Here is a 13,707-nt window from a genome sequence, read left to right on the forward strand (position 1 = left end):
CCGCTCGTGCCACATTCCTCTCTGCTACCAACTCCCCCGCCGCCGTGCCTCCCCGACGTACCTGTTGCCTCTGGTCACGATGACGCCGTTTTCGGTGGAGAAGGCGTCCGTTGGCAGGCCCTGGATATTCCAGTCTCGCACTGTGGTGGGGTTCGAGAGGAAGCTTGCGAACGTGAAGTCGGGAGAGCACGACACGGCCCGCACGCTGATCTGTGGGCACATCATTGGGAAGAGCATGACCACGGCGCAATGAGCCACGCCGGGAACTCGAACACGGAGGAAGAAGGGAAGACTGAGGGAGGCAAGGGCGAGGTCCTGGAGCAGGATGAGTTAGAGCAGGAGAAGGTGCGCGGAGTGACTTAAGAAAACTACTAGGCACTTGGTCTCAGCGTTAAACAAAGCTTTAATCAACTGTTTTACAACATGGAGGTCTAGTTGTGTCCTTCACTAGTTCCTGTTAAGAATGTCCTGCGCAAGTTGGGCCCATGCCCGAGTATTTATACACTCCCTGGACAGCGCCACCCACAGGCCGCTCAGCATTATTTCATAAGTCTTTCTTTCATGACTGATTCATGTCACGGAGTCTGGATTTCAACACGATAAGCATGAGGGAGGAGCGAGAGCGTGTAGAGTGGAGAATTTGGAGGTTAGAAGGAACAAGAGGAAAGTTCCGAGGGGCAATGACCATATGAGGGTCGATAAAATACTGAAAGATAGACACTTCCACACGAACGGAAATGCTCCCGGTCCCCCTTCCGGCTGGCCTGGGCTTCCCCTGTGTTGATCCGCACAGAAACTACTAGCGCAGCGGCAATCTCCAAGGCAGCACATAACATGTCAGAATACACAGATGGCAGGAAGGTAAGATATCTGGTACTCACCTCCTTCATCCAGATGTCGGCGACAATCTCATCGCGGTAGTTGGATAGGAAAGGGCCCATGTACGAGAGGAAGGCTGAGGCCAGCAGGCAGTCTCCGACCAGGAAGCCCATGTCTGACTCCAGGCCCTGGCACAAAGCAGAAAGAGTGCTGTTGGGAGCGGAACGTGCGAGGGGGCAAGGGCGCTGTTACAGCAGCACGCCAGCAATTCTGGTGCTGGAGTGTAAAGTACGCAGTGTTGTACGGGTTCCACAGCGGAGACTGTCTGCGGTATTGACCCAGGCAAAAGACTTCTGTATCACCCCAATAGTGGCTATTCTAACCAGCCAGACGCAACGCCAGGTGGCATTTGCGCATCTTTAAGTGGGTACGGAGACATATATATACATACAGGAATCCCTCCCCAACCGTGGGGGATACGTCCCTGAAAACCCCCATGGTTAGTAAAACCCCGGTTGGCAAATTCACTATAAACACATATAAAAATCATATAAATAGCATAAAAAGCATATAAATAGCATAAAAATCATATAAATAGCATAAAAATCATGTTTTTTTACCTTATTCCTAAATGAAAAGCCGCGGACACACGAATCTCACGGCCGCGGTTGACAAAAATTGTCGCAGAGTGGAAACCGCGGATGCGTGAAATCCACGTCTGGTCAAACCCCGCGGTTGGGGAGGGAATCTCTGTACATACAGAATTCACAGCACAGAAACAGGCCATTCGGCCCAGCGGGTTCATGCTGTGTTTATGCTCCACACCAGCCTCCTCCCACCAATGATCCCGCTCATTTTTTTTGGGGGGGGGGGGGGCTGGTGGGCGCACGCGGCCCATTCAAATTATTGAGCGTGTGCGGTTTTTTTCCCGTTTAACAGCCGGCCAGCCGCCTGTGCGGGATCTCCAGATCGCCGTGTGGCAATGCAGCTTAACGGGAACAGTGCCTCTCACCCCCTCCTTGTCTCACCCCATTCACCATATCCTTCTATTCCTTTCTCCCTCATGTGTTTATCCAGCTTCCCCTTAAATACATCTATGTTTACCTAAAACTTAAATACATATTTTAAAAATGCATCGAAATCATTCATTTTTTTTTAAATGAAAGAAGCAACATTTTTCCCTTTGATCTACTGCAGTTGCTGAATTGTTATCACAGAGCAAGATCAGGCCATAAATTAATGTGATTAGCATCAATTGAATGAGTCTAACCAGAGAACTGAATGTTGATAAACAGGTTAGCTTCTTTCTGCTAAAGTGTGCACTTTCGGGCTCGTTTTGAACCACTGAAAATTGATGTGGGTGATTTTTTTATCTCACCACTGCCCTGTTTCTCAGCATCAACTGAGCAGCAATGGGATGAAATGTTGTGTGTTTAAACACCCAGTGCGGTCTTGCTTGCTGCCCCGGTGGCCCGTCCAATGCAGTGACCCAGCGGGCCGCGATGTAAACACAGAAACCTAGAAGATAGGAGTAGGAGTCGGCCATTCGGCCCCACGAGCCTGCTCCACCATTCAATGCGATCATGGCTGATCATCCAAATTCAGTACCCTGTCCCTGCTTTCTCCCCATATCCCTTGATCCCTTTAGCCTTAAGAAATATATCCAACTCCTTCCTGAATATATTTAATGAATTGGCCTCAACTGCCTTCTGTGGTAGAGAATTCCACAGGTTCACCACTCTCTGGGTGAAGAAATTCCTCCTCATCTCAGTCCTAAATGGCTTACCCCTTATCCTTAGACTGTGACCCCTGGTTCTGGACTTCCCCGCCATCGGGAACATCCTTCCTGCATCTAGTCTGTCTAGTCCTGTTAGAATTTTATAAGTTTCAATGAGATCCTCTCTCATTCTTCTAAACTCCAGCGAATATAAGCCCAATCGACCCAATCTCTCCTTATACGTCATTCCTGCCATCCCAGGTATCAGTCTGGTGAATCTTTGCTGCACTCCCTCCATGGCATGAACATCCTTCCTCAAATAAGGCTACCAAAACTGCACACAATACTCAAGGTGTGGTCTCACCAAGGCCCTGTACAACTACAGCAAGACATCCTTGTTCCTGTACTCAAACCCTCTCGCTATGCAGGCCAACATACCATTTGCCTTCTTAACTGCCTGCTGCACCTGCATGCTTACCTTCAGCGACTGGTGCACAAGGACACCCAGGTCTCGTTGCACTTCCCCTTCTCCCAATCTATTGCCATTCAGATAATAATCTGCCTTCCTGTTTTTGCCACCAAAGTTACATTATACTGCATCTGCCATGCTTTTGCCCAATCACCCAACCTGTCCAAATCACACTGGAGTTTCTCGGCATCCTCCTCACAGCACACACGCCCACCCAGCTTTGTGTCATCTGCAAACTTGGAGATATTACATCTAGTTCCCTCGTCTAGATCATTAATATATATTGTGAATAGCTGGGGTCCTAGCACCGATCCCTGCGGTAAGTGGCCTAATATGCCGTCGGGACCCCCTGCACCATTCTCCACCCGCGTTGCTATCTGCAGTTCCACAACCCGCCCAACACCCCAGGGCCGGTGCAAGTCGGGAGTCCAGCGAGAGGCTGATGGGACTGCCAGCCACGCTGGGCTAACACGCCGAAAGGTTTTTGCTTATTGCAGCTTGTTTTCTGGCTACTTTGGCCGGTTCGGACGCTCCCAAGCGGCTGCGCAACGTCCTGAACGCTCGCGGGGGCTTCTGGCAACCTGGCGGTCCCGCTAACCATTTTTCCGTCGCTGGAGGAAGAGGAGGAGGCGGCTCAGGAGAGATCACGCATCACTGTGGGCACGTAACAAAGAGAAAGTATGTTCCAAAGCGACGGAGAGGGGCGGACGGGGATGGGGGGGATAAGGAAGGAGCGGGAATATGAAAGGAGAGGGCGGGATGGTGGTTTAGTCCAGTTGGTCACACTGCGTAGTCGCTGCGCGCTCCCCCCCTCACCTTCACAGTCTCTTCCCAGCGTCCTTTCTCCGCAGCCAGACCCGACAGCAGCTTAGCGGCACGGTCCAGCTTGATCTCCATCTCCTCCGACCTTTTGCGCAGTTGCTCCTTTTGTGCCAGTTTTTCATCGTATTGTCTCTTCAGCATTTCCAGCTTCTCAGCCACCTGGAAGAGAGGAAAGGAGGAGAAAAGCGCCTTGAAAATAAGCACCGCACTCCTGCACCGCGATATCCAGGGGTAGCGGTCGTGTGCATTCTACAATTTACTGCGTTCAAAGCGAACGAGGAACAAAACGGAAGGTGCAGGGCCAGAAGTCACGACAGCAAGCCCACCCGCCCAGTGCCAAAGTTCAAAAAGTAGAGAACCGTTCTCTCTCTCTCTCTCTCACACCTCACTCCCTCTCTTTGCCAAATATCTTTCCAGCCCCCGTTTGAATCTGGCGGCACGGCCGTCTCATGCTCTGTTCACTTTCCCTCTCGGAGTGTGTCCCTCGTTGTACAGTTTTGGATGAGGGTTGGGTTTATCTTGAAGCAGCGGGTTTTTTAGGGGGGGTGATCTGCTCTCCGAAGCACCCCTGTTTGGTACGAAAAACCTGGCAGGGAAGGGGTGCTTGGACTACGGCGGAGGACCAGGTAAGGCGTCACACACTTACAACTCACTCACGGCTCCCTTTGCTTCTCTATTGCCTCCAATTTTTTTTTAAAGTGCAGGAAACTCTCTTTTAACCGGCACCTAAATATCTGGAAATCTCTCTTAACCGGCAAAATTCAGGAGTAGGTTCAGGTAAGTTTTACTATATATTAGTGGCCGTGTAACCGGGGTTCCTGGATCTGTGGCCGTGCAACAGGGACGCCTGGATCTGTGGCCGTGTAACCGGGGTTCCTGGATCTGTGGCCGTGTAACCGGGGCTCCTGCACAAGTGCCGTGTAACCGGGGCTCCTGCACAAGTGCCGTGTCACCGGGGCTCCTGCACAAGTGCCGTGTAACCGGGGCTCCTGCACAAGTGCCGTGTAACCGGGGCTCCTGCACAAGTGCCGTGTAACCGGGGCTCCTGCACAAGTGCCGTGTAACCGGGGCTCCTGCACAAGTGCCGTGTAACCGGGGCTCCTGCACAAGTGCCGTGTAACCGGGGCTCCTGCACAAGTGCCGTGTAACCGGGACTCCTGGATCTGTGGCCGTGTAACCGGGGCTCCTGCACCTGTGGCCGTGTACGGGGCTCTCGTACCTTGGTAAGTATACCGCTCTGTAATCCGGACTTTTTGATCAACCGGCACAACGTCGGTGCCGGATAAAAAAAGAGTTTCCTGTACTTTTTTTTTTAGCAACGGGTAAAGGCCATTCGCCCAATGAGCCTGCCTCTTTCTCAGAGATTAATCTCACCTCCTCACCACAGCACTCAATCCCTTCCCAGGAATCCCTTCAACTGACCTTCACTGGCAACTCTGTCACTATTCTATCACTCTTTGGATGAAAGTGTTTGCTCCGACCCCCCTTCTTGGTCAGTGATGTAAGAAAACTACTCGGCACTTGGTCTAAGCGTTAAATAAAGCTTTAATCAACTGTTTTACAACATGGAGGTCTAGTTGTGTCCTTCACTAGTTCCTGTTAAAGAATGTCCTGTGCAAGCTGGGCCCATGCCCAAGTATTTATACTCTCCCGGGACAGCGCCACCCGCAGGCCGCTCAGTTGATTCATGTTAGTCAGAACTTCTCAATTTTTAACATGCATCCCTTGGTACCAGATTGAAGAATTTGCCTGGTGCAACCTTATCGATCCACTCCGTAACTTTGAAGACTTCAATTAGATCACCTTGAAACCTCCTTATTTTCCCACAGCACGAGTGCTGCCCTATAAGGGCAGGCTGTCCCTGGACCTCAGCCTGCAACTGTCCCTGGCCCAGCAGTTGGCAAGGAGCACGGGTGTCCGAGTGTGACTTGCTGTGACGATTTCACCACCCTCCTTTGTGGTGGAACGTCAGACCACCGTGCAGTGGCATCGCTGAGCCCGAGACTGAAAACCCACCGTGCCAGTAACTTGGAGCCGTGAAGAATATCACGAGGAATTGGGATTGCAGCGAAGGTTAAGGGGAGATTTAATAGAGTTGTTCAAAATCATGAGGGGTTTTGATAGAGTGGATAGGGAGAAACTGTTTCCAGTGGCAGGAGGGTCGGTAACCAGAGGACACAGATTGAAGATAATCGGCAAAAGAACCAGAGGGGAGATGAGGAGAATGTTTTTACGCAGCGAGTTGTTGTGATCTGGAACGCGCTGCCTGAAAGGGCGGTGGGAGCAGATTCAATAGTAACTTTCAAAAGGGGAATTGGAGAAATACTTGAAAAGGAAAAATTAGCAGAGCTCTGGGGAAAGAGCAGGGGGAGTGGGACTAATTGGAGAGCTCTTTCAAGGAGCTGGCATGGGCATTTCTGCGCTGTGTCATTCTATGATGCTATGAATTGACAGGTGACACGATGACATTTTAACACAAATCACATGACCCAACATTCACTAATCCCCACTACAAAGCATGTGTCCGTGGATGTCAAGGAAGGCTGTGACCAGGCTTGGCTGTGAAGCCCACCACGGGTGAATAGACTCTCAACCCGACTGCCTAAAATTGGGCAGTATCTGTGGATTAAAAACAGAAAATGCTGGAAAAACTCAGCAGGCCAGGCAGCATCCGTGGAGAGAGAAATAGAGTCAACGTTTCAGGTCTGGGACCCTTGATCAGAACTGGAAAAAGCTGGAGATGGAACAGATATTAAGCAGGTGCAGAGACAGAGAGTGGGGGGAGAAATTGAAGGACCAATCTGTGCTTTTGTAAGAGGCAGGAAAGATAAAATGCTGCAAATGGGGATGGCAAAATCATACAGCATGAAAAATAGGGGGCCGAGGTTATGATCTGCAATTGTTGAACTCGATATTGAGTCCGGAAGGCTGTAAAGTGCCTAATCGGAAGATGAGGTGCTGTTCCTCGAGATTACGCTGAGCTTCCGTGGAACAATGCAAGAGCCCGAGTACAGTGAGGTCTGAGTGGGAATGGGGCGGTGAATTAAAGTGACAGGCGACCGGAAGCTCGGGGTCACCCTTACGAACTGAACGGAGGTGTTCCGCAAATTAGTGACAAGTTGCGCAGCTTGATTGAAAAGCTGGTTAAGAAAATTCAGGAAAATAAACTGAAAAGGGGACTGGCCAACGGCTGGCCTTTGGAGGAGTGTATGAAATCGAGCCGCTTTCCCCTTGCCTCTAGCTCGCTGTAAACGGGAAGCGGAGGGTTTAATAAGGCGACCACAGCGTGTTACAAGGCAGCACAGACCTCTCGTAGCTTAGCCTGCGCGTCAGCGAGCGAAGCCTGCTTCTCTGCCAGCTGGGCCATGGCGTCCCTCAGGCGAATCCGCTTGGGTTCCACCACACGGTACAGTCTGCCGTACAGCTGTGGGCAAAGAGATAGGAGAGAGCGTGAGTTACACAAAGAGCTCGCTCACCGCGGATCCAGTTAGAAACACACCCGGGAATGGGGTTAAAGGGCTTTTGTCGCCTGTTCCCCATGTCCATTCCACTCTGGCCTTAGACTCCCACTCACAGAGACCAGTAGCTCCACTGGTAAAGGCATATTCTCCATTCACAGATCCCAGTAGCTCTAGTGATAAAGCCATATTCTCCATTCACAGAGCCCAGAGGCTCTACTGGTAAAGCCATACTCTCCATTCAGAGCCCAGTAGCTCTTCTGGTAAATCTTTAGACTCCCATTCAGAGCCCAGCAGCTGTACTGGTACAGCCTTGTTCTCCCATTCAGAGCCCAGTAGCTCTACTGGTATAGCCTTGTTCTCCCATTCAGAGCCCAGTAGCTCTACTGGTACAGCCTTGTTCTCCCATTCAGAGCACAGTAGCTCTTCTGGTATAGCCTTATATTCCCATTCAGAGCCCAGTAGCTCTTCTGGTAAATCTTTAGACTCCCATTCAGAGCCCAGCAGCTGTACTGGTACAGCCTTGTTCTCCCATTCAGAGCCCAGTAGCTCTACTGGTATAGCCTTGTTCTCCCATTCAGAGCCCAGTAGCTCTACTGGTACAGCCTTGTTCTCCCATTCAGAGCACAGTAGCTCTTCTGGTATAGCCTTATATTCCCATTCAGAGCCCAGTAACTCTGCTGGTAAAGCTGTATTCTACCATTCAGAGAGTCCAATAGCTCTACGGGTAAAGCCTTAGATTCTTGTTCACCGAACCAACATTTAATTTAATATCTTCCCTGACATTAAAAGCAGGAACACCATTTAAACTGCATTTTTATTTTACTCACCTGGATTCATAATTCATGAGCAATTTGGTTAAGAGATAGAGGGATCGTGTGAAAGGGAGATTGAGAAAGAGAAGCAGAGAGAGCTAGAGTCAGAAATGGAGAGCTCGATCGAAAGGAAGAAAAAGAGAGGGAGGGTGAATAGAGCAAGCAAAAGAGATAGAAAGCTCAGTAAAGAGAAAAGGATGAAAGGAGAGATGTGGATACTTGCCTCCATGGCAAGGACCCACATACAGAGGGATTTGGCTGCCACAGACACACGCCCGACAATCTCTGGCTGGAAGTCTGGTTGTGCGCAGTACGTTCCAATCTTCTTCAGCACTTTGTCAGAAATATTGTCTTTGTCGAAATTAATCAGCTGCTTAATGAAGGTTCCCTCACCTGAAAAACACAAGTTCACCTCATCAAACCCTGTAGTGTCCGTGTGTAGATAAAGACACTGAAGACAGGAGTTGGTTCATAGGTATTTACTAAGCAAGTCTGGGGGGGGGGGTTCAAAAGGATATACACAATACACAGGCTTATATAGCCCAAGTGGCAATTACCGGCATTACGCACACCTGGGGCTCTTAAAGGCACATACACCACAATTGCTCTTAAAGGCACATACACCACAATACCCAACGGGAATCTGTCCCCTCATCAAAACCCAACGGGAATCTGTCCCCTCACCAAAACCCAACGGGAATCTGTCCCTCATCAAAACCCAACGGGAATCTGTCCCTCATCAAAACCCAACGGGAATCTGTCCCCTCATCAAAACCCCAACGGGAATCTGTCCCTCATCAAAACCCAACGGGAATCTGTCCCCTCATCAAAACCCAACGGGAATCTGTCCCCTCATCAAACCCAACGGGAATCTGTCCCTCATCAAAACCCAACGGGAATCTGTCCCCTCATCAAACCCCAACGGGAATCTGTCCCTCATCAAAAACCCAACGGGAATCTGTCCCTCATCAAAACCCAACGGGAATCTGTCCCCTCATCAAAACCCCAACGGGAATCTGTCCCTCATCAAAACCCAACGGGAATCTGTCCCCTCATCAAAACCCAACGGGAATCTGTCCCTCATCAAACCCAACGGGAATCTGTCCCTCATCAAAACCCAACGGGAATCTGTCCCTCATCAAAACCCTACGGGAATCTGTCCCTCATCAAAACCCAACGGGAATCTGTCCCTCATCAAAACCCCAACGGGAATCTGTCCCTCATCAAAACCCAACGGGAATCTGTCCCCTCATCAAAACCCAACGGGAATCTGTCCCTCATCAAAACCCTACGGGAATCTGTCCCTCATCAAAACCCCAACGGGAATCTGTCCCTCATCAAAACCCCAACGGGAATCTGTCCCTCATCAAACCGAACGGGAATCTGTCCCCTCATCAAAACCCAACGGGAATCTGTCCCTCATCAAACCCCAACGGGAATCTGTCCCTCATCAAAACCCAACGGGAATCTGTCCCTCATCAAACCCAACGGGAATCTGTCCCTCATCAAACCCAACGGGAATCTGTCCCCTCATCAAACCCAACGGGAATCTGTCCCTCATCAAAACCCAACGGGAATCTGTCCCCTCATCAAAACCCAACGGGAATCTGTCCCTCATCAAAACCCAACGGGAATCTGTCCCCTCATCAAAACCCAACGGGAATCTGTCCACTCATCAAAACCCAACGGGAATCTGTCCCTCATCAAAACCCAACGGGAATCTGTCCCTCATCAAAACCCAACGGGAATCTGTCCCTCATCAAACCCCAACGGGAATCTGTCCCTCATCAAACCCCAACGGGAATCTGTCCCTCATCAAAACCCAACGGGAATCTGTCCCCTCATCAAAACCCAACGGGAATCTGTCCCTCATCAAAACCCAACGGGAATCTGTCCCCTCATCAAAACCCAACGGGAATCTGTCCCCTCATCAAACCCCAACGGGAATCTGTCCCCTCATCAAAACCCAACGGGAATCTGTCCCTCATCAAAACCCAACGGGAATCTGTCCCTCATCAAAACCCAACGGGAATCTGTCCCTCATCAAAACCCAACGGGAATCTGTCCCCTCATCAAAACCCAACGGGAATCTGTCCCTCATCAAAACCCAACGGGAATCTGTCCCTCATCAAAACCCAACGGGAATCTGTCCCTCATCAAAACCCAACGGGAATCTGTCCCCTCATCAAAACCCAACGGGAATCTGTCCCCTCATCAAAACCCAACGGGAATCTGTCCCCTCATCAAAACCCAACGGGAATCTGTCCCCTCATCAAACCCAACGGGAATCTGTCCCCTCATCAAACCCAACGGGAATCTGTCCCCTCATCAAATCCCAACGGGAATCTGTCCCCTCATCAAACCCAACGGGAATCTGTCCCCTCATCAAAACCCAACGGGAATCTGTCCCCTCATCAAACCCCAACGGGAATCTGTCCCTCATCAAAACCCAACGGGAATCTGTCCCCTCATCAAAACCCAACGGGAATCTGTCCCTCATCAAAACCCAACGGGAATCTGTCCCCTCATCAAAACCCAACGGGAATCTGTCCTTCATCAAACCCCAACGGGAATCTGTCCCCTCATCAAACCCCAACGGGAATCTGTCCCCTCATCAAAACACAACGGGAATCTGTCCCCTCATCAAAACCCAACGGGAATCTGTCCCTCATCAAAACCCCAACGGGAATCTGTCCCCTCATCAAAACCCAACGGGAATCTGTCCCCTCATCAAAACCCAACGGGAATCTGTCCCTCATCAAAACCCAACGGGAATCTGTCCCCTCATCAAAACCCAACGGGAATCTGTCCCCTCATCAAAACCCAACGGGAATCTGTCCCTCATCAAACCCCAACGGGAATCTGTCCCCTCATCAAATCCCAACAGGAATCTGTCCCTCATCAAAACCCAACGGGAATCTGTCCCCTCATCAAAACCCCAACGGGAATCTGTCCCTCATCAAAACCCAACGGGAATCTGTCCCTCATCAAAACCCAACGGGAATCTGTCCCCTCATCAAAACCCCAACGGGAATCTGTAACTCATCAAACCCAACGGGAATCTGTCCCTCATCAAAACCCAACGGGAATCTGTCCCTCATCAAAACCCAACGGGAATCTGTCCCTCATCAAAACCCAACGGGAATCTGTCCCCTCATCAAAACCCAACGGGAATCTGTCCCCTCATCAAAACCCCAACGGGAATCTGTCCCTCATCAAAACCCAACGGGAATCTGTCCCTCATCAAAACCCAACGGGAATCTGTCCCCTCATCAAAACCCAACGGGAATCTGTCCCCTCATCAAAACCCAACGGGAATCTGTCCCCTCATCAAAACCCAACGGGAATCTGTCCCTCATCAAAACCCAACGGGAATCTGTCCCCTCATCAAAACCCAACGGGAATCTGTACCCTCATCAAAACCCAACGGGAATCTGTCCCCTCATCAAAACCCAACGGGAATCTGTCCCTCATCAAAACCCAACGGGAATCTGTCCCTCATGAAAACCCAACGGGAATCTGTCCCCTCATCAAAACCCAACGGGAATCTGTCCCCTCATCAAAACCCAACGGGAATCTGTCCCTCATCAAAACCCAACGGGAATCTGTCCCCTCATCAAAACCCAACGGGAATCTGTCCCTCATCAAAACCCAACGGGAATCTGTCCCTCATCAAAACCCAACGGGAATCTGTCCCTCATCAAAACCCAACGGGAATCTGTCCCCTCATCAAAACCCAACGGGAATCTGTCCCTCATCAAAACCCAACGGGAATCTGTCCCTCATCAAAACCCAACGGGAATCTGTCCCCTCATCAAAACCCAACGGGAATCTGTCCCCTCATCAAAACCCAACGGGAATCTGTCCCCTCATCAAAACCCAACAGGAATCTGTCCCCTCATCAAAACCCAACGGGAATCTGTCCCTCATCAAAACCCAACGGGAATCTGTCCCTCATCAAAACCCAATGGGAATCTGTCCCCTCATCAAACCCCAACGGGAATCTGTCCCCTCATCAAAACCCAACGGGAATCTGTCCCTCATCAAAACCCAACGGGAATCTGTCCCCTCATCAAAACCCAACGGGAATCTGTCCCCTCATCAAACCCCAACGGGAATCTGTCCCCTCATCAAAACCCAACGGGAATCTGTCCCTCATCAAAACCCAACGGGAATCTGTCCCCTCATCAAAACCCAACGGGAATCTGTCCCTCATCAAAACCCAACGGGAATCTGTCCCCTCATCAAAACCCAACGGGAATCTGTCCCCTCATCAAACCCCAACGGGAATCTGTCCCCTCATCAAAACCCAACGGGAATCTGTCCCTCATTAAACCCCAACGGGAATCTGTCCCCTCATCAAAACCCAACGGGAATCTGTCCCCTCATCAAAACCCAACTGGAATCTGTCCCTCATCAAACCCCAACGGGAATCTGTCCCCTCATCAAAACCCAACGGGAATCTGTCCCTCATCAAAACCCAACTGGAATCTGTCCCTCATCAAAACCCAACGGGAATCTGTCTCCTCATCAAAACCCAACGGGAATCTGTCCCCTCATCAAAACCCAACTGGAATCTGTCCCTCATCAAACCCCAACGGGAATCTGTCCCTCATCAAAACCCAACGGGAATCTGTCCCTCATCAAAACCCAACGGGAATCTGTCTCCTCATCAAAACCCAACGGGAATCTGTCCCTCATCAAACCCAACAGGAATCTGTCCCTCATCAAAACCCAACGGGAATCTGTCCCCTCATCAAACCCCAACGGGAATCTGTCCCCTCATCAAAACCCAACGGGAATCTGTCCCTCATCAAAACCCAACGGGAATCTGTCCCTCATCAAAACCCAACGGGAATCTGTCCATCATCAAAACCCAACGGGAATCTGTCCCTCATCAAAACCCAACGGGAATCTGTCCCTCATCAAAACCCAACGGGAATCTGTCCCTCATCAAAACCCAACGGGAATCTGTCCCCTCATCAAACCCCAACGGGAATCTGTCCCTCATCAAACCCCAACGGGAATCTGTCCCCTCATCAAAACCCAACGGGAATCTGTCCCTCATCAAAACCCAACGGGAATCTGTCCCTCATCAAAACCCAACGGGAATCTGTCCCTCATCAAAACCCAACGGGAATCTGTCCCCTCATCAAAACCCAACGGGAATCTGTCCCTCATCAAATCCCAACGGGAATCTGTCCCCTCATCAAATCCCAACAGGAATCTGTCCCTCATCAAAACCCAACGGGAATCTGTCCCCTCATCAAAACCCAACGGGAATCTGTCCCTCATCAAAACCCAACGGGAATCTGTCCCTCATCAAACCCCAACGGGAATCTGTCCCTCATCAAAACCCAACGGGAATCTGTCCCCTCATCAAAACCCAACGGGAATCTGTCCCCTCATCAAAACCCAACGGGAATCTGTCCCTCATCAAACCCCAACGGGAATCTGTCCCTCATCAAAACCCAACGGGAATCTGTCCCCTCATCAAAACCCAACGGGAATCTGTCCCTCATCAAAACCCAACGGGAATCTGTCGCTGCAGCCAACAGGGATCAGTCAGTGTGCTTGCAGCCAATGGGGATCATTCGCTAAGCTGGC

The 13,707-nt window shown here is 50.6% G+C and overlaps 1 protein-coding gene across 1 annotated transcript in view; it reads right to left on the reverse strand.

The window, feature by feature from the left end:
- Window positions 1–13,707, reverse strand: part of LOC147091125 (dynein axonemal heavy chain 2-like) — a 138,808-nt gene that overhangs the window by 71,139 nt on the left and 53,962 nt on the right. Inside the window, exons 15-19 of the mRNA XM_085977590.1 lie at window positions 8,324–8,493; window positions 7,135–7,251; window positions 3,822–3,986; window positions 882–1,007; window positions 62–210 (exon numbers count right to left, since the gene is read on the reverse strand). Of these exons, the coding sequence (XP_085833716.1) occupies window positions 62–210; window positions 882–1,007; window positions 3,822–3,986; window positions 7,135–7,251; window positions 8,324–8,493 (727 nt within the window). The remainder of the gene's footprint in view (window positions 1–61; window positions 211–881; window positions 1,008–3,821; window positions 3,987–7,134; window positions 7,252–8,323; window positions 8,494–13,707) is intronic.

Source organism: Somniosus microcephalus, unplaced genomic scaffold, assembly GCF_052327205.1.
Source record: "Somniosus microcephalus isolate GS21.2 unplaced genomic scaffold, FLI_Smic_1.0 unresolved_chr4, whole genome shotgun sequence".
NCBI classification, from domain to species: Eukaryota; Metazoa; Chordata; class Chondrichthyes; order Squaliformes; family Somniosidae; genus Somniosus; species Somniosus microcephalus.